Genomic DNA, 21,274 nt, shown 5'->3' on the forward strand with positions numbered 1-21,274 from the left:
GAAGCCCATTATAAGGAAACAGCTTGGTTTATTAACTTACCTTAACAGCGACCAGGGAAAACCAAACTTCTGTTAAATTTCACTTAAAATAAACACTTGCTGCTCTCAAAAGAACGAGCTCTCATTCAGCATATAAAGTGATCGCGCCCCATAGAAGTCTATTATACCAAAAAAAAAAAGCTTAACGTGGCTTAAAATTTTACTTATAATAAACACTTTCTGCTGTCAAAATAATTAGCTCTTATTGAGCATATAAAGTGAATAATATAGAGTGAATAATATCACGCTTTTCTCCCTATAGAACTCCATTAAGGAAAAAGCTTAACATTGTTTGTTATAATGGACTTCTATGGGGGGCGCGCACTTTATATGCTGAATAAGAGCTTGTTCTTTTGACAGCAGCAAGTATTTATTATAAGTCAAATTTAACATACGTTTGGTTTTCCCTGGTCGCTGTTGAGGTACGTAAACCACGTTAAGCTGTTTCCTTATAATGGGCTTCTATGGGGGAGAAAACGCTTAACGTGATATTATTCACTTTATCTGTGGAATAAGGGCTTGTTCTTTTGATAGTAGTTAATGTTTGTTCCACGTAAGGTCTGACAGAAACTTGCGGTTTCCTGGTCGTTTTTTACATACATTAAGCCACGTTAAGCGTTTTTCACGTTGGTTAACTGGTTACCGGCATACCGGGGCGGAAATGGGTTTACACAGCAATTACGTATTTCCGGCGCAAAATACGGAAGTTGTGAGAAAGGTCTATTGTGAAAAAACAAAGCGAGGACAATAGCGAAAATGGCCGTTCACGGGAATAAGTGTAATGTTCCAGGTTGTGCAGGAGATGTTAAGTGAAGGGATGGGTTGGTGTCTGTACTCAGAAAGGCACAGAAAACAAATAAGGCATTTTAATAAAATAAGGCGAGCCACTAAAGGGACACGGTTAGCCTGTTACATTGCAGTACATGATTTTACTTACCACATAAACAGAGTAAGGAAAGATGACTGCACGGACGATGGCGAATGATTTGCAGATCCTGATCACCGCTGACAGCATCTAAACTTGTCAAATGTTGTAAGTACTGCTGCTGTAGTATAACGTACACAGAGCACGTGCGATCACAAATCTCAAAAGTTATCGTGCATTCAAAACGACAGTTTCAATGCCCCGCATATTAATAGCGGCTCGAGCTCCGTGATTAAATAGATATTTTCCTCCATGTGTTTCCTTCCTGCTGTGTGAGAGCTAAATGAGCTGATCTGTGAAACAGCCAATCAGAGCAGAGCTCATCATTATTATTCATGAACCTTCCAAATAAGGTAATAAGAGACAATTTCATTCTAGGGATAAATCCTAGGATTGTAAATAGACCTGTAAAACCGTTTCTGGAGAATTTTTGCCCTTTTCTATGCCATATACCTTCTATGTAGATATCAGAGAACAATTTAAAATATTGTATCAATGCATTCTTTGGCACCTTTAAAAAAAAGTTGTGCTGCTTCATGTTTTTGTGGAAACTGATACATCTCTGAGGGGATTTTTTTCCTGGATTCTTTGATGAAAACAAAGTTAAAAAGAACAGCATTTCTTTGAAATAGTAATCTTTTGTTTCTAGAAGTCTTTACTGTCACTTTTAATGCATTTTTGAACAGCACCTGTGTGTGATGAGCACGTTAACCGTAACTTTATTAGTAAAAACACTAATAAGCAGTTGGCTTCATACAGAGACATAATGAGAATGCAGGGTGTGACGTCAGTGACCACAACAGAGCCTGAATGTGAGAATGTGTTTGCAACTTCACTAACTGCTGAGAATCGCACAGTGTTCTCAGAACTGGGTTATTTCCAGTATTATGTCTCAGGTGCACTTTAAAGAAAAGCTAAAGATGCCCTAACTGACTGCACCTGCTTGTACAGAAGACACATGTAGCTTTGTTTGGCTTGTTTATTTGTTACTACCAGTCAGGTCCTCTTGATTATAGTGATGTTTTGTCACACTCCAGGACTCTTGTTTCAAAGAACAGGCCATTTCTGTATGTGGACTCTGTGTCGTTGTCCTTTGAAGCGCTGTCTGTCATGTGGAAAGGCTCTGGCAGATGTAGCGTCTGTCCTCTGTAACTAGGATTCGGATAGAAACAGGATTTCATAGAGCTCAAGTCGGTAACTCCACCCTCTTCGTCTTCCTCGTCTTCCTCTTCAAAGACGACAAGCCCAAAGTCTTGCAGTAAAGTGTTCTGCTCAGGGGTCACGTTCTCCCCGGGTTTGCTGAGATCTTGGCGCAGCAGGAGAACGAATTCGTGCACCTCCTCCATCATCTGGCTCAGGTCCTGCAACACAAACATTTTCTCATTTGGAAAAGCATGCGCTGATGACTCACGCACAATAAGACTGGTTTAATTACAAAATATACCCTCCATTTATTTTACGTCACTTTCATTAGTAGGTCGTGTCTATAATTTATGTAAATCTGTTCTATGAGATGTGCAGTGTAGCTATCCTTCAGTCTTTTTCTCTGTCTGCTTTTGAAGTACATCATTGCAAATGCGCTGACGTGACGTGTTGTGGTTGGTAGTTTGACCTCACCACAAGAATGAAGGAAGATTTCGAGATTTGGGTCATTGTAAGGTTCAGCACACACACATGCCTTTTTAAAATATTAGGGCTGTTTCAATGGAAATCCAGTAGGTTTCGATTCTTAAGCAGTTTGATTTTGCTAACCTGCTCTTCCGGACATCTGAATTCTGTTGTATCAATCACAGGACTGGGTACCTTAGGTAACAGCTTCAGTCTGCAAAGCAGAGAGACAGTTAAAGAAATTTTACCTGGTAAAAACATTTATATTTAAGTGCAAATACATGTTTAATATTTGAAGAATAGTCCAAATGACGACCAGTACAAGATTTCAGTACAAGTTTTAAGAATCAAGTCAAAACCATGAGAATCAAGTCATAGTGTTACAAGAATAAAGTTGTAGTATTTTGAAAATAAAGAAAAAATTATGAAGATAAAGTTCCAGTAATATAAGATTAGAGTTGTAATATTATAAGAATACTGTCAAAATTATGAGAATAGTTTTAATATTTTAAGAATATAGTCAAAATTACAAGATTAAAACTGTAATATTTAAAGAATAAAGTCAAAATTATGACCAACATGAGATTAAAGTTGTAATATTTGAAAATAAAGTCAAAATAACAACCAGTGCAAGATTAAATTTGTAATATTTTGAGAATAAAGTCAAAATGATAAGATAAAGTTCCAGGAATATGAGATTAAAGTCGCAATATTTTAGGAATAAAGTCAAAATTATGAGAATAATTTTACTCTTTTTTTAATTATTAAAATGTATGACCAATACAAGATTAAAGTCATAGTATTACAAGAATAAAGTTGTAATATTTTGAAAATAAAATTAAAATTGCAACCAATACAAGACTAAAGTTGTAATATTTTAAGAATAAAGTCAAAATCCTGAGAAGTAAATCTAAATTATGGCCAAAATGTGATTAAAGTTGTAATATTTTGAGAATAAAGTCAAAATTATGGGAAAAAAGTCATAGTGTTACAAGAATAAACTTGTAGTATTGTGAAAATAAAGAAAAAATATGACTAATACAAGATTGAAGTTGTATTATTTTGAGAATAAAGTCAAAATGATAAGATAAAGTTCCAGTAATATGAGATTAAAGATGTAATATTATAAGAATACTGTCAAAATAATAGTTTTAATATTTTAAGAATAAAGTCAAAATTACATAAATAAAGTTGATTTAGAAAATAAAGTAAAAATTATGACCAATATGAGATTAAAGTTGTAATATTTTAAGAATAGTTAAAACTACAACCAGTACAAGATTGAAGTTGTAATATTTTGAGAATAAAGTCAAAATGATAAGATAAAGTTCCAGTAATATGAGATTAAAGTCGCAATATTTTAGGAATAAAGTCAAAATTATGAGAATAATTTTACCTTTTTTTTAATTATTAAAATGTATGACCAATACAAGATTAAAATTGTAATATTTTGAGAATAAAGTCAAAATTATGGGGAAAAAGTCATAGTATTACAAGAATAAAGTTGTAATATTTTGAAAATAAAATCAAAATTGCAACCAATACAAGATTCAAGTTGTAATATTTTAAGAATACAGTCAAAATGATGTGAAAGTTGCAGTAATATGAGAATCAAATCATTATATTTTAAGAATAAAGTCAAAATTACAAAAAATAAAACTGTAATATATTAATAATAAAGTCTATATTCTGAGAAGTAAATCTAAATTATGGCCAAAATGAGATTAAAATTGTAATATTTTGAGAATGAAGTCAAAATTATGGGGAAAAATCATAGTATTACAAGAACAAAGTGGTAATATTTTGAAAATAAAATCAAAATTACAACCAATGCAAGATTAAAGTTGTAATATTTTTAGAATAAAGTCAAAATTATGGGGGGAAAGTCATAGTGTTACAAGAATAAAGCTGTAGTATTTTGAAAATAAAGAAAAAAGTATGACTAATACAAGATTGAAGTTGTAATATTTTGAGAATAAAGTAAAAAACTATGAGATAAAGTTGCAGTAATATGAGATTAAAGTTGTAATATTTTAGGAATAAAGTCAAAATTATAAGAATAAAGCTGAAATATTTTAATAATGAAATACAAATTTTGAGAAGTAAATCTAAATTATGGACAAAATGAGATTAAAGTTATATAAAAAATAGTTAAAATTACTGCAAATACAAAATTAAACTTCTGAGAATAAAGACATAGTATTATAAGAATAAAGTTGTATTATTTTAAGTTATAAAAATTAAGTTATAACATTTTGAAGAAAAAAAAATTACGACCAATATGGGATTAAAGTTTTAATATACAATTACGATTGTAATATTACAAGAAAAAAGTTGCAATATTTTAAGAGTAGACAAAATTACAGCCAATACAAAATTAAAGTTGTAATATTTTAAATATAAAGCCAGAATTATGAGAATAAAGTCATAGTGTTACAAGAATGAAGTTGTAATATTTTGAAAAAGTTGCAGTAATATGAGAATAAATGTGTAATATTTTAAAAATAAAGTAAAAATTACAAGAATAAAACCATAATATTTTAAGAATAATGTCAAAATTATGAGAATAAAGTCCAAATTATGACCAATATGAGATTAAAGTTGTAATATTTTGGAATAAATTGAAAATGATAAAATAAAGTTGCAGTAATATGAGAATAGATGTGTAATATTTTAAGAATAATGTAAAAAATTATGAGAAGAAAGTCTAAATTATGACCAAAAATATTTTAAGAATAAAGTCATAGTATTACAAGAATAAAGTTGTAATGTTTTGAAAATAAAATGATGAGATAAAGTCGCAGTAATATGAGATTTAAATTGTAACATTTAAGAATAAGGCCAAAATTATCAGAATAAAGCGTTTAAATTTTTTTTAATTAAAGACAAATTACAGTAATACAATTGTAATTTTTTAAAGAATTATGACCAATATGAGATTAAAGTTGTAATATTTTAAAAATAAAGTCAAAATGATGAGATAAAGTTATGTGTAATATGAGAGTAAAAGTGTAATATTTTAGGAATAATGTCAAAATTATGAGAAGTCTAAATTATGACCAATATGAGATTAAAGTTGTAATATTTTTCAAATAGTTAAAATTACAAAAAATACAAAAGTAAAGTTGTAATATTTTGAAAATAAAATCAAAATTACAACCAAGACAAGATTAAATTTGTACTATTTTGAGAATAAAGTCAAAATGAAGAGATAAAGTTGCAGTAAAATGAGATTCAAGTCATAATATTTTAAGAAAAAGTCAAAAATTTGAGAATAAAGCCCAAATTATGATCAAAATTAGATAAAAGTGGTAATATATAAAAATATTTTAAATTACTATATATACTGGGGTAAAAAATTATATTTTGAATATAAAATTACAAAAACAAAGTGGTATCACAATATCAAAGCTATAAAATTTTTAGAATGAAGTCAAAATTATGAGACTACTTTGCAGCAATACAAGATTAAACCTGTAATATTTTAACAAAATTATATTTTTCATATATCTATGGTAATATTTTGACAATAAAGTCCAAATGATTCAAAAAGAACTTTAGCAATTTAAGAATAAAGCCAGATTTTCTTTAAAGCATGTGTTCCCTGGTATTTGAAACCATGACCTTGATTATGTACAATATAACATATCTTGCTCCTGAATCAGTTGTTCTGGGTTATGGTGATCTCACCTCCTGGCAGCTACGGAGCAGATTAAAGTACACAAGAGGGCAAGCACGCAGACACTCAGGATGGTGAGGTCCTGCCACGATAAGCCTGAATGAAATGGCACAACACATTTGCTGTTGGCAGGTATATTCTCACACCTCATTGTGTTTCTTTGACAAAAGGCACACCATTCAAATAAACGTTTTAGTTCTGCATAATCATTTCTCATTTCAGAATGACTGTGTTTCAGTACCCTTTTCTTTGGAGTTTGTTTCAAAATTCACCGTCGAGTTCGGCCCATTGCCAGCTTCTGTCTCTCCAGCTATATATACGGTGTAAGAGGTCCCTGGGTGGAGGTCCTTGATCAAGAAGCTGGTTTTATTTGCTGGGACTTTATGGAACTCTAAAGCAAGAGGAGCAGAAAGCAAAACATGTTACTCCTCTGGTGAATTCAGTGTTGATATGTTTATTATGGGTTAGGTTGTTCATCATACAAGTAAAAATCTACAGCTGCGATTTCAATAGCAATTAAATGATTAGGAATACTATAAACTGTCAGCTTACTTGTGTTTCCCTGTCCAGATATCCAAATTACATAATGCTGTAGAAATCCTCGCTGCTCCGCCACAGGAATGGAAAGCCAACTTACAACAGCTGATTCATGTTTCAAATCAGAAATTTTCAGATTGGCTGGACCATTATCAGGTGCTGAAAAAAAGCAAATGTTCCATTGTGAAAATTAGAGATCATTATGAGATCGACATGTAATTGACACGTAATCTCAGACATCAATTTGCGTGATTTTGATCCGTCTGGCCACTTGACAAGATTGATCAGGTGAGTGTGATTGGCTGTTGGGCATTAGGGTCGAACCATTACTGTACGCCTAGAGGGTTGCCTTCCACTACTACACTCTATGCCACATGCAACGTGTTGTTTACGTGTTAAAATTTGCACGTTTTTGACCTTTTGGATTTCCATTGTGTTGATTATGCCTCACTATTCACATGTAAACAATACATATTTTACACATAACGTGCAACCCACTGTAAAAGTTTTCACCAGATTCAACTTAAAAACCTAAGTTCAGCAGCTGCCATTTTTAAGTTAAATCAGCTTAAAACTACAAGTCATTTTAACTTATTACAATAAAAATGAGTTGATTTAACTTGTGCATTTAAATGATTTAAGTTGATTTAACTTAAAATTTTAAGGCAGCTGCTAAACTTAAATTTTTAAGTTGAAACTGGTGAAAACTTTTTACATCCTCAATGTGTTGTTTACGTGTTCAATTTGCATGTTTTTCACCTTTTGGCATTCCATTGTGTCGATTACGCCTTGCTTTTTCACATGTAAACAATACATATTCTACACATAAATAACATGCAAACAACGTGTCCTCAACGTGTTGTTTTCTGTGTTAAAATGTGCACGTTTTTGACCTTCTGGCTTTCCATTGCGTAAATTACGCCTCGCATTTCCACATCAAAACAATACGTATTCTATGCATAAATAACGCACGAACAATGCGTCCTCAACATGTTGTTTACGCGTCCTCGACGTTTTGTTTCCGTGTTAAAATTTGCACGTTTTTGACCTTTTGGCTTTCCATTGTATTGATTATGCCTCACTATTCACGTGTAAACAATACATATTCTACACATAAATAACATGCAAACAACGTGTCCTCAACGTGTTGTTTTCTGTGTTAAAATGTGCAAGTTTTTGACCTTCTGGCTTTCCATTGCGTAAATTACGCCTCGCTTTTTCACGTCTAAACAATACATATTCTATGCATAAATAACGCACAAACAATGCGTCCTCGACATGTTGTTTACGTGTTCAAATTTGCACTAGTTTGACCTTCTGTTTTTCCATTGTTTCGATTTTGCCTCGCTTTTTTTTTACGTGTAAACAATACATATTCTACGCATAAACAACATGCTAACTATGCATCCTCAACATGTTATTTACGTGTTAAAATGTGCAAGTTTTTGACCTTAGTGGCTTTCCATTGCGTTGATTATGCATTTCTTTTTCATGTGTAAACACCACGTATTTTACCCATAAACAACGTGCAAACTACGTGTTGTTTACGTGTTCAAATTTGCACGTTTTTGAACTCCATTGTGATGATTATGCCTCATTTTTTCACGTATTCTACGTGTAAATAAAGCGCCAACTATGCGTCCTCAAAACGTTACAATTTTTTAACATTTTTTGACCTTACTGGCTTTCCATTGCATTGATTATGCATTATTTTGTCACACGTAAACGTCCTCGGGTTTTTTTACATGTTAAAATGTGCCTGTTTTCGACCTTCATGGCTTTCCATTCTATTTCTGCTACGTCGCGGCTGGAACAACAACATACACACTAAGACAATGATAATCTCAGGCACTGATTATGTGCTTTATTCAATGTTAAATGTGTCTAATGTGAGTTTGAATACCATTTTGAATGACACTACAGCCATACTGAAAGAAACAACAGATCATTTACCTCAGATCTTGAACATGAATTATAGCAAATAAACGTACTGTGTGTTAAAACTGCTAACACAATGCGAACCAACTAATGTTTTACAAGATAATGATGGTATCACTCAGTATGTACTTTAAATAATGTCAAAAAGCTTTAATATTTACAAATTATGGAAGGCCAAATGTCACACGTTAATATTTAATGCGCTGATTTTTCATGTGCAAACAACATGTGAATGTGTGAAATATGTATAAAATACAATATGTTATATGTGTGAAAATTCATGTGTTTTTGAATCATTTGGCCTTCCATACTGGTGTGGACAACCAAATTGCTTGTTGCTGGAATCTTGTCGCATGCATCTGGTTAGGACATGTTAGGAACTCCTTTTTTATTGCCTTTTTCCTTATTGCATATTTTATTAATCATCTATTTTTGTGATATCAACGTCATATTTGGAACTTAGTTAGGCTTATGTCTTTGTTTTTATTTAATTTTAGTACACTACATTTTCTTTACAGTTTTGTCTTCTTTAGGAGACTATCCTTAGGTCTGTATTCCAAAGCATTCATTACCTTTCTGTTTTGAGTAAAAAGGACACATATTGACAGTTTGATAATGGCCCTTCCTCTTGATGTGAAGAAAGTAATAATGACGTACAAAATTGTCAACCTCTGTAATTAAAACCAGAGACACGAGACACAAGTTAGCACATGCCAATACAACACATGAATATAATGCTTTAAATCAGATAAATTATTTTACCATATGTAATGCTCTTGAATGATTTATTAGATGTCTTGTTTACTGTCTTTGGTCGGGTCTCACCGTCTTCCAGCTTGTACCATTCTAAGCAGGTTTTCTTGTTAGCCTTGGTGACATGTGAGGGCATGTCAGACTCACAATCTGAAAATGGTCAAAAATTCACATGAGTTTCCATTTTACTGTTTCCTCTCAAGGTTTTTTCTCCTTTTGAAAACGAGTAATTTTCAATAACACTTTAAAGACTCTCAGTCACCAAAACCCCCCTTACATATGCATCCTGCCATAAGCGCATGCACTCTAACACACATACTGTACCTCAAAAAACCCACACTAAGACTTACAGTATAGATGTTTCACAGCGGGAATAATGATGGGCTGATGGGGATGTGGTGAACTTCCAACTTTGTTAGTTGCAATTATGGAAATCCTGGCCTCTGAATATGTTATTGATATATTATAGGTTTGATTAACAGTTGAGTGTTGCATTCCACTGTATTTTTTACAAGGCCAAACTGAGAGGGTCAGAGTGTACTTTACACCCCCTACAGACTCTTCAGCAGGTGGTGCCTAAAAAAAACTACATTTTAGCATCATTCAAATCAAATTTTTAAATCTTCAACCAGCTCTGTTGCTTTATACTTACATCCCAGGAAAGTGTAATATGCCTGGTACCATGTGTCTGGTTAGTTTGTACCCAGCGTACTACAGGTGGACTCCTGATTTCTGTAGAGAGGTGTTACATCTGTTAAATTAATTTTTTTTTAGATGCTTTTACTTTTAAAAACTTGGACCACAAAACCAGTCTTAAGTTGCACGGATATATTTGTAGCAATAGCCCAAAATATTGTATCGGTCAAGATTATACATTTTTATTTAGATATTTTTTTTGCACCCCGAGATTCCAGATTTTCAAATAGTTGTATCTCAGGCAAATATTGTCCTTTCCTAGTCAAACCATACATCAATGAAAAGCTTAGGCCGTGTTCACACTTGGCGTCTTTTTTGACAAGAAAAAGTTGACAAGGGCCCTTTTTTTAATTACAAAAAAAAATCTGGCAGCGTTGCAGCAGAGTGCGTCTTTTCTTTTCTGGCTCTTTTTTTTTTTTGACATTTTTGCTTTTTATTTGATAGGACGGTATTTAGACAGGAAGTGAAGTGGGAAAGATAGAGGGGGATGGGATCGGGAAAGGTCTGGGAGCCGGGACTCGAAAAAGGGACACTCAAAGCTCAACGGCGTTACTGTACATGTCGATGTGCGGCTCAAGAAGTTATCGGCACTGCACATCGGTTTTTGAAGTTAAAGGGGAGGTTAATGTCGGTTCACAACAATAAAGTAAAAGTCTATAAAATGACACCTTTCCCAATTTTTCTTGTTTTGTTGTTATGGAAATGACAGGTCTAGCTACTTGCTTGTCATTGGTCAGCTGTCAAAAATGCACTTGACGTAGGGCGCTTTTTTCAGAAAAGTTAAACTTTTTTCAACTTGAAAAGACGCTCTGAGCTGCAGAAAAAGATGCCGGCGGTGGCATTTAAAAAAGCACACAGGACTTTTTTTAAAAACACGTACTCCACAGGGTTGTAATATAAAACAGACGCTGGCAGTTAAAAAAAAAAAAGACGCCAAGTGTGAACACGGCCTTATTTATTTTTTAATTGAGCCTTATGACTGGTTTTGTGGTCCAGGGTCACAATAGTTTTGCAACGTGAAACTGCAAGATTCATTGACAGATACAGCTGAAATCAAACCTAAGGGAACATCCACCATTGGGCTCCAGTCGCTCCAGAGAGCATGTAGTGAGTCTTTACATAGAGGTGACTGTACTTTGGCCTGCCGCCTCAGTTGGATCTGGTAGGAACTCTGCTTCTGTAGATGTAGCTGGTGGAAATCTATAAACACATTCACCTCAATCAGTTTTTTTATTTTTAGGATCGATGAACACAATCTTCAACTGTAATAGAAATATGAGAAGTTTTAATGGCTAAGGTTGCCAAGTTTCAAAAGTTTAAATCCCCCAGTCAGACTTTACTGAATCTTCCAAACCTGGCAACCATGAGCACATGCTCTTTCTACATCATGGAAAAATAATACTGTGTAGTAACACGGTATGCACATTTTTACATGAAAAGTATACCTTTATGGCCTATTTCAATTGCTAAAATATGAAGTATACAGTAGTGCACACTGATGTACTCAACTGGACTTTGCCTTTGCAATGTGATGTAGACAAATCTCTTTTGATGTATTTTAACCAATTTTACCTATAATTAAAAGGTGACATATCATGAAAACCTGACTTTTTCCATGTTTAAATGCTATAATCGGATTCCTGGTGCATCTACCCACCCAGAAAACGTGGAGGGGCGACCCAGTAACTTTATTTTGGTAAGCCTTTTCCTGCAAGCATCTGCAAGGTCAGAGTTTGCTCTCCCTGTGACGTGGTAAAGGGATCTTATTATATTACATCCCTTAATCTGAACGTTTCCACCCATGACATAGCCATCATGTTTTCGCAAGCGACAAAGGTGTAACCAGTCGTTGGCTTCACAGGCGAGCACAGAACACTAATAAGTGTCCCAGCCTCAGAGGAGACAAGAGAGCAGTGGATTTCTTGATTTATTTACTGTATATTATGCTGCTGCCACACAGATCTAATATAAACCTGTGATTTATTTCCCAACTGTTTACCTTCACAGACATTTAACCGAATGTTTTTGTGTTTTTAACATAAACTTCTGTGTATTTGACAGTTTAAGAGCAATAAGACATGAAAGAAACTTAGTTTAGTAATCACATGCTGTGTGACAGCCGCTTTCTGTGTGCGTGCTTCAGATGTGTGCACTCAGAAAACCCTATATCAGAAGTTTAAACTAATATAGCTTAAAACGTGATTTCAGCGCAATAGACATGATAATCAAACCTAAAAACCTCAAAATTGCTTGCATTTTCAAAATGACATAATACATGATCTGTGGGGTATTTTGAGCTAAAACTTTAGAATATCATGTAAAATGGGGCATAATAGATGCCCTTTAAAGCGGAAATCAAGAGGATGTATGACGTCAATTGCAGCTGATGCAAAGACAAGTGATGTGTGTGTGAGACCCTGGACCACAAAACCAGTCTGAAGTAGCACGGGTATATTAGTAGCAATAGCCAACAATACATTGTATTGAGTCAAAATTATCGATTTTTCTTTTATGCCAAAAATCTGTAATATTCTGTACTGTAAATATTACTGTAAATATTTCAAAACTTAATTTTTGATTAGTAATATGCATTGCTAAGCACTTCATTTGGACAACGTTTAAGTTGATTTTGTCAATATTTAGATTTTTTTGCACCCTCAGATTGCAGATTTTCAAATAGTTGTATCTCGGCCAAATATTGCCCTTTCCTAACAAACCATACATCAATTAAAAGATTATGTACAACTTGCAAATAATTACCGTTATGACTGGTTTTGTGGTCCAGGGTCACATATAGACATATATAAATATATAGATTTTTTAATATTTTATTAAAAAACTCTTTAATAAAAGAATTCAACGCTTCGCGTCATGACCGCATCACCACTTCTGGTGTGCATTATTTCCTAAGAATTCTACGGCCCGTCGTCCAATATTCCTTACATATTTGGCGCTGTAGTGTGAACGCACTTTAAACGCATTTACGCGGGTCTGGAGTTCTTGCGGCACGAATTGGCGTTTAGCGCGTTAAACGCGAATTGTGCTTTTTGTGCATTCACGCGTTTTACGCGAATTCGCGTCTGCCGCCCGAGTTGAAAAATCTGAACTTCTGCGTCAGTTCGCGCCGCGTTAACCAATCAGGAGCCTGCTTGATTCTGTGGCGGCAGGCCCGCCCGGAGTCACTCATTCAAAATGGCGGAACGTCTAATTTTGGCAGTGAGTAGTCGGCCGGAGTTGGCGGAAGTACCGCTGAAAGCGGTCGTCATCCAGGTGCAGCTCCTGGAGCAAATGATGAAACTCGCCGAACTGGGTTCGCCTCCGAAGGGTCTGGTGGACCCAGATACGGCGACGATGATCCCTACGCCGTTGTTCTGCTCTCCAGAGCAAATACAGAGCGGTGACTCTTTCGATAAATGGCCGATCAACAACAGACATCTTGTAAAAAGATGGCCGCCAACGGGGTTTGAAACTTTCGCCTCTGACGCGCGAATGAACACACGCGTATAACTAGGCGAGGCTGGCGCGAATTTAGACGCATATTCGCGTTTGGTGTGAACGTAGCATTAACTCTTTTTTTTTTATAAACACAAGGACAAATCACTGTTCAGACTGTTCAGGCTTCCTTATTTCTCCACATTTGCATTAATAGAATAAGGACTAACCTCTGTCCTCAGTTTCAAATGTTACCTACAATTGGAGAACACATCATATTAGCAAAATACCAGATTATTTCAGCATTTTAAAATATTATATTTTCTGAAATGTCTTACATTCTGCCATTCAGAATCTCTCTCCCTCCATCTGATCTCATATATAGCACTTTTGTCATCCTTCGGTTTGTCCAGTGTAAGATCCAGGATTCCAGCTGACCTTTTCATGCTGATAATTTGAGGTTTACTGTATTTGACTGTTGATAAATATCATGCTGATTATTACATATCCAATATATTTTTTAAAAATGCACACATTTATGATCCCACCATCTGTTTTGCTAAATCTAGTATACACTTACCCATGCATCCAAGGATGACTGAGATTTTGCTAGAATTACAGGTGAGGTTGCCCACTTGTGTTTGTACCCATATGTCTGTCTTTCTGTTTGGCATTCCTAGTTCCTCCAAGAGAATGTTTGTCTGTGATTGATTGCCACAGTTTATATGCGTAAGGAAACGTTTATTTTCACTGTCCCTGTGCACACCAGAAATTAAGAGTTAGATTTCTGATGACTGAAATGCATTATCAAGCATTTTTTTACATTCACAGTTTTTGTGAGTATGAAGACATCATGATTTATTTGTGTTACATTCATGAACTCACCATATATAAAGAGTGTGTGTTTGCATTTTCTCAGGGTTTCTCACATCCCATTCACACGTGAAGTCCTCTTCTCGTCTAGTTGATTTTTTGTAACAGTGTAGACCACTTGTAGACACACATCCTGTTGCTTTAAGAACATTTACAGAATGGAAAAATCAATATATGTAGGTTTGTTGTGTAAATTTGATTGTAACTCAATATACACACACATAGGGACAATGCTGGGTAGTAACTGATTACATGTAATCTGGATTACGTAATCAGGTTCCGCAAATTAAAGAGCAGGTCATATGGGTTCATATGGGTATCGAAAAATATATTTGTTCGCAGTTTGTAACGTAGCTATCCTACAAAACAGTCTGCAAAGTCGATTTGCCCGCAAAAAAAGTTGCTTGCAAAAAAGTGTGTTTTTCTTACAATTCGAAAAACTAATATTTCGCAAAACAGCAATGGAAACGTTTTTTTCGCATTTACAGGTCACATTCAATAGCTGCGTTTCCATTACTGATTTGCACAAAACTTTGGCGATATTTTAAACATGTCGATTAAAAATACATTAACATTAACAATGTTATGCGACTAAAACTTATTTATTTCCTCTCACGATTAATCATGGCAAAGGATTTTTGTGGGATTTGTGCAAAATATTCTTTTTTCGAATTGCCTGAAAAATCACCTAATTGCACTAAGTGAAAATAGCATATTTTCTTAACAATAGATGCTATTTACATCAAGGGCAAATATTTATATTTACACTATGTTGAAAGAGCTGGATTTTCTGATATTTATAATACTTATTACAAACAGACTCAATTATCTGCACCTCAGTATTGTAGTTCATAAAAACAGTATGCAGTAATTATGTCCTGTGTGTAAATTATCATTTTAATTCAATGTATTATATGGCACTGCCTTATTGGGACAATAAGCCCTCCCTACACTGACCCTTACCTTAACCGATATTTTATTTGTAACTTTTCAAATATGTCCTTCATTTGTATTGAAAATAAATGCCTTTCCGATATGAGATTTAAAAAGGAAGAAAAAAAGTTCGCCAGAAGGTGGATTCGAACCCGTGTCGAAAAGAGTGAAACGCGATTTATCCTCTGCACCACACTGAAGCTGACAATTACCAGCCATCTTTTGTAGTGTTGACTATGCCAATAACACATTGGTGGGTGGAGTTTGTGTAAATAGCTATTTGCACCTAGCGTAAATAGACACTCTGAATTAAATATAGCCAAAATCCCACAAAAATCCATTGAGAGGAAAAGGAAAAAAAAAAAAGTTTTAGTCACATAACATCGGTTAATAGAAACGCCATCATTTCGCTATATATTGTAATCAACTTTTATAAAATATCGCCAAAGTTTTGTGCAAATCTGTAATGGAAACACACTGTCACTATTTACCCAGTCGTAAATAGAGGGGCAGGACAAAAAGCAACCAAATATCAAAGTCAGTATTACTGCTTTTTATATTTAGTAAAATTCTTAAAAATTAGATGCTAGTATTACGTTGTTGCTTTGCTTTTGTTTTGTTTTACTTCGATTTTTTTGTTTTGGTTTACTTTGCTTCGTTGTTTTGTTTTGTTTTGTTTTGCTTTGCTTTGTTTTATTTAGATTTGCTTTGCTGTTTTGTTTTACTTCGTTTTGATTAGTTACTAACTACAAATTTCATTATGTAATCATTATGGTATGTTTGATGGTAGGTTTAAAACAAGTTTGATTAAAAAATGTAATCTGAAAAGTAGTCAGAACATGTTACCTTAATTGCATAACCTATATTAGTTATTAACTACAATTTTCATTATGTAATCTGTAAGCAGTAACAGACTACAGTTTGTAAGTAATCTAAAATACATGCACTACTGGTCAAATTTATTTCTGCATATATTTGTAATTTATTCCTGTGATCAAAGCTGAATTTTCAGTAGCTGTTACTCCAGTTTTTTTAGTGTCATGTAATAGAATTCATTTTAATATGATTATTATTATTATCATTAAATCTAAAAAGTTGTTTTTCTGCTTTTTTAAAATAAAATATTTAACAAGGATGTATAAAATTGATCTGAAGTGACACGTTACAAAAGATTTCTACTTCAAATATATTCTGTTCTTTTGAATGAAAAAAAATATATATATATAAAAAGCTGAAAATTCAGCTTTGCATTACAGAAATAAATTGCATTACATTTTAAAATATTTTCAAATAGAAAACAGTTATTTTACATTAAAATGTCACAATTTACTGTATTTTTGATCAAACAAATGCAGCTATACAACATCTTTCAAAAGCATTACACATTTCTGATCCATAAGGGTCAAAGATGAAAAAGGGATTAAGCATAAAAACTATGTATTTAAGTGTAATAATGCTTTAAATTGTTGTTTTTCCTCACAAAAATTAAAAACTTTTCTCTTAAATTTAATTGCATTTTTGTTTTTGTTTTTCTAAGCAAAATATACATATCATACATGTTTCCCTACTTTACAGAAGACACCCACCAAAATGTAACTCAGTGTAAAAATCTTGCCAAGCATATTTACAACAAAAATCAATGTATGACACATTAAAAGATGAATTACTTTCACCCCAAACACTAATTAGTTTATTATAAAAATGTGCAACTATCCTAGGTTTTGCCCATTTGTCAGTAAGAATTTTTAACTCAAAATTTAAATTTAATATGCGCCCTTATTCTTTTATATATTTTAATATGCACGAGTCAGAATAAGCATGTTGTTTGAATTTGTACATAAATATTGTGTTAAAATATTCAACCAGTTTCAACCAAAATTTGACATTTTATTCTCCAAAACATTAAAACCTTAAAAGTAGACACTTTATATACATTTAATGTGCTTTCTACTTTCGTAAATTTCTTTTGACATGGACATCTTAACGTCTTTGACCCATAAGTCAGCTATTTACATTTATAAGCCTGTGTTTAAATAGGTCTGATGTAATGATAAAAACATCGGCTTAAAAGCCGTTCCTTGAATTTGTTTACATCCTGTGGTTTTTTAGTTGTTTAATGGCGGTTTAGGCAAATGGTGCTCGTAGGTTCACAGCTCTGATAAAATCTACACACCATCTGAGACGAGAGCACTGTTACAGTCGGCTGAAAACTATATCTTTACTTCCGTAAAACTCTATCAATCTAATCTTAATATCATCTCTCTCTGCGGTGTTGCATATGTGCCGTCAGCCATGACGGATGAAAGTGAATGACATACATACCTTCAGTCAGACTGACAGAAACAACAAGCACCAGCACAGCCACTATCATCCTCATCGCTTCTAGTGTTCAGAAAGCTCCTCACTCATAAGACGTGACCAATACACAGGCGTTTCAAGGTGACCATTGTAGCCAGAAAAGATTTACATTAACAGTCGCTGGGTCTGAAGTCATCTAGACTGGGCTGAAGGTGTTTAGTCTGAACGTACTTAGTTGTGTGTGTTTCTGGGGCAGAATGAGGTGCTAACTACTGCAACACCACAAACCACAACACGAGATCAGCAGGGGAAGCTTGTCTCACTTCATGAGAAAAAAGACATTTGGTTACCTGCTACACCCCTAAATGTTGCATCTTCGGCTTCTAACCTGAATGTGCAGGTTGGAAAGGCGACATGGCTTGCTTACAGATCATAAACCTAGTTGTGTGCGACTATTGAGAACGCTTTCCAACTAAATGATCATTAACCTGCCGTGGGCAGCTTTCAGTAAAGTGGTGCTTTAGAGTAATCAGGATTTGACCCCTGAAACCGACTGCATTTCTACATCCTCTTTTCATTTGTTAGAGTCTCCCTCTTCTTGAACACTCAAACCCTTTAAACGAATGTATATACTTAAAACTATGTAAATAATTTAGTTAGTTGACTCAGAAAGGAATGGCAAAAATCCCCTTTCACTCAGTCATCCTGTAATGATGCCTTGTAATGCGTCATCTGCCACCATTGGTGTAATGCCACCAATTAAACCTACTTTATTTTTAATGCTTTTTCTAATGTTTTGCTTTGCTTTGCTTTTTTGTTGTGATTTGCTTTACTTTTTGCTTTGTTTTTATTTGCTTTGCTTTGCTTTTTTGTTTTGTTTTACTGTTTTGTTTTGCTTTGCGTTGCTTCACTTCATTGTTTTTTGTTTTGCTTTACTTTTTTGTTTTGTTTTGCAATGCTTTGCTTCATTTTTTTGTTTTGCTTCACTTTTGTTTTGTTTTGCTTTGCTTCACTTTTTTGTTCTGTTCTGTTTTATTTAGTTTTGCTTCGCATTTTTGTTTTGTTTTACTTTGGTTTTTGTTCTGTTTTGCTTTGCTTGCTTTTTTGTTTAGTTTTGCTTTGCTTTGCTTTGCTTTTTTGTTTTGTTTTACTTTCTTGTTTTACTTTGCTTTTTCATTTTGTTTTTGCTTTGCTTGCTTATTTGTTCTGTTTTGTTTTGTTTTGATTCACTTTTTTGTTTTGCTTTGCTTTACTGTTTTGTTTTGTTTAGGTTTGCTTTACTGTTTTGTTTTGTTTTGTTTTGCATTGCTTCACTTCATTTTGTTTTGTTTTGCTTCACTTTTTTGTTTTGTTTTGTAATGATTTGCTTCTTTGTTTTGTTGTTTTGCTACACGTCATTGTTTTGTTTTGCTTCACTTTTTTGTTTTGCTTTGCTTCGCTTTTTTGTTTTGTTTTGTTTTGTTTTGTTTTGCGTTGCTTTGCTTTGCTTTTTTGTTTTGCTTTGCTTCACTTTTTGCTTTTTTATTTGCTTTGCTTTTTTGTTTTGTTTTACTGTTTTGTTTTGCATTTTTGCTTTGCTTTGCTTTTTTGTTTTGCTTTGCTTCACTTTTTGCTTTTTTATTTGCTTTGCTTTTTTGTTTTGTTTTACTTTGTTTTGCTTGCTTTTATGTTCTGTTTTGTTTAGTTTTGCTTTGCTTCACTTTTTTGTTTTGTTTAACTTTTTTGTTTTACTTTGCTTTTTTGTTTTGTTTTTGCTTTGCTTGCTTTTTTGTTCTGTTTTGTTTTGTTTTGATTCGCTTTTTTGTTTTGTTTTGTTTTGCTTTGCTTTTTTGTTTTGTTTAGGTTTGCTTTACTGTTTTGTTTTGCTTTGCATTGCTTCACTTCATTTTGTTTCGTTTTGCTTCACTTTTTTGTTTTGTTTTACTTTGTTTTGCTTGCTTTTATGTTCTGTTTTGTTTAGTTTTGCTTTGCTTCACTTTTTTGTTTTGTTTAACTTTTTTGTTTTACTTTGCTTTTTTGTTTTGTTTTTGCTTTGCTTGCTTTTTTGTTCTGTTTTGTTTTGTTTTGATTCGCTTTTTTGTTTTGTTTTGTTTTGCTTTGCTTTTTTGTTTTGTTTAGGTTTGCTTTACTGTTTTGTTTTGCTTTGCATTGCTTCACTTCATTTTGTTTCGTTTTGCTTCACTTTTTTGTTTTGTTTTGTAATGCTTTGCTTCTTTGTTTTGTTTTGTTTTGTTTTGCTACACGTAATTGTTTTGTTTTGCTTCACTTTTTTGCTTCACTTTTTGTTTTGTTTTGCTTTGCTTTGCATTTTTGTTTTGTTTTACTTTGTTTTGCTTGCTATTATGTTCTGTTCTGTTTTGTTTTGTTTAGTTTTGCTTTGCTTCACTTTTTTGTTCTGTTTTGTTTTGATTCGCTTTTTGTTTTCTTTTTGCTTCGCTTTTTTGTTTTGTTTAGGTTTGCTTTAATGTTTTGTTTTGTTTTGCTTCACTTTTTTGTTTTGTTTTGTAACGCTTTGCTTCTTTGTTTTGTTTTGCTTTTTGTGCACTTTTTGTGCAATAATAATACCTATTTAAATAAAAAACTACTAAAAATGACAAAAACAATGAAATTACTAAAGCATTTGCTCAAATTAAAATGGAACATTTTACTTCATTTTGTTTTGCTTTGTTTATTGTGTGCCTGTTCTCTTTATAGTAAAGTATACCTGAACTAAAATTAACATCATCAAAAACACTTGCCAAAGCAATATTTCTCTTATTGAATTTAGTTCATGTACTAAAATAACTAAAATTAAAACAATAATTCATCAACATATATAAAGATTAAAACTACTAAAAATGACAAAAACACAATGAAATTACTAAAACTTTAAAATGGAAAATATAACAATACAAACATCAATGTAGTTACAGTACTTAGGTGATGCTCAAATAACAATGAGCTCAGCTCAGTCTGTCTATATTTCTTTAGACAACTGTATGTATCTATATGTCTATTTTACCATTTTGGTTTACAGTTGACTATCCAGGTTTCTGTCAAATGATCAGCGTGAAATGGTTTCAGTTCTATTAGGTGTGATTGTGGGTAAGGGGATAGGAAGGCTTCTATTTAACCACACTCTGTGGCTACTCTTACGGTGATATTAACTGCTTCCTGAAGTTATTAATAGTAACGGTGTAGCTAAGCAGTGAAGGTACGCTGAGTGCTCATCTGAGAGGAGAGCTTTCCAACTTCACTGAAGTTTCTTCAAAGCTTATGCAAAATTAAAATGAAAGTAGATCACAAAAAAAAAATCATGCTTTTATGTCTTGTTTATGATGACTGCACGTTTGTTAAAAAGGTCAATGGAAAGGTTTTCTGGAAATGGTGACATTCACTTCCTCTGATGCTGACTCATTCAAATGTTAAAAAATAAATAAAAAATTAATGTAATTCACTTGTAAAATGTTCCTATGTTAAAAAAAAATTAAACAAAGGTTTCCACTGCAATCAGTTTTGTTCTTTTTCTGACTGAGAAATTAAAATGAATTGAAGTAATTAAGGGAATTCCAATTCAAATTTAC

At 33.2% G+C, this 21,274-nt stretch overlaps 1 protein-coding gene across 1 annotated transcript; it reads right to left on the bottom strand.

The window, feature by feature from the left end:
• Nucleotides 1–1,681: 1,681 nt before the first annotated feature.
• Nucleotides 1,682–17,880, bottom strand: LOC141294289 (interleukin-6 receptor subunit beta-like). The gene is made up of 15 exons (XM_073826363.1): nucleotides 17,736–17,880; nucleotides 14,493–14,619; nucleotides 14,188–14,363; nucleotides 13,946–14,082; nucleotides 13,838–13,862; nucleotides 11,235–11,375; nucleotides 10,132–10,211; nucleotides 9,830–10,055; nucleotides 9,489–9,629; nucleotides 9,299–9,397; nucleotides 6,804–6,947; nucleotides 6,493–6,642; nucleotides 6,263–6,347; nucleotides 2,717–2,786; nucleotides 1,682–2,325 (listed from the first exon to the last, which is right to left on the bottom strand). Exons 1-15 carry the CDS (start codon nucleotides 17,788–17,790, stop codon nucleotides 1,975–1,977), a joined length of 2,007 nt encoding a protein of 668 aa, XP_073682464.1. The 5' UTR covers nucleotides 17,791–17,880; the 3' UTR covers nucleotides 1,682–1,974.
• Between the last annotated feature and the right edge of the window lie 3,394 nt (nucleotides 17,881–21,274).

Source organism: Garra rufa, chromosome 20 (genome assembly GCF_049309525.1).
Source record: "Garra rufa chromosome 20, GarRuf1.0, whole genome shotgun sequence".
In the NCBI taxonomy this organism is placed as follows: Eukaryota; Metazoa; Chordata; class Actinopteri; order Cypriniformes; family Cyprinidae; genus Garra; species Garra rufa.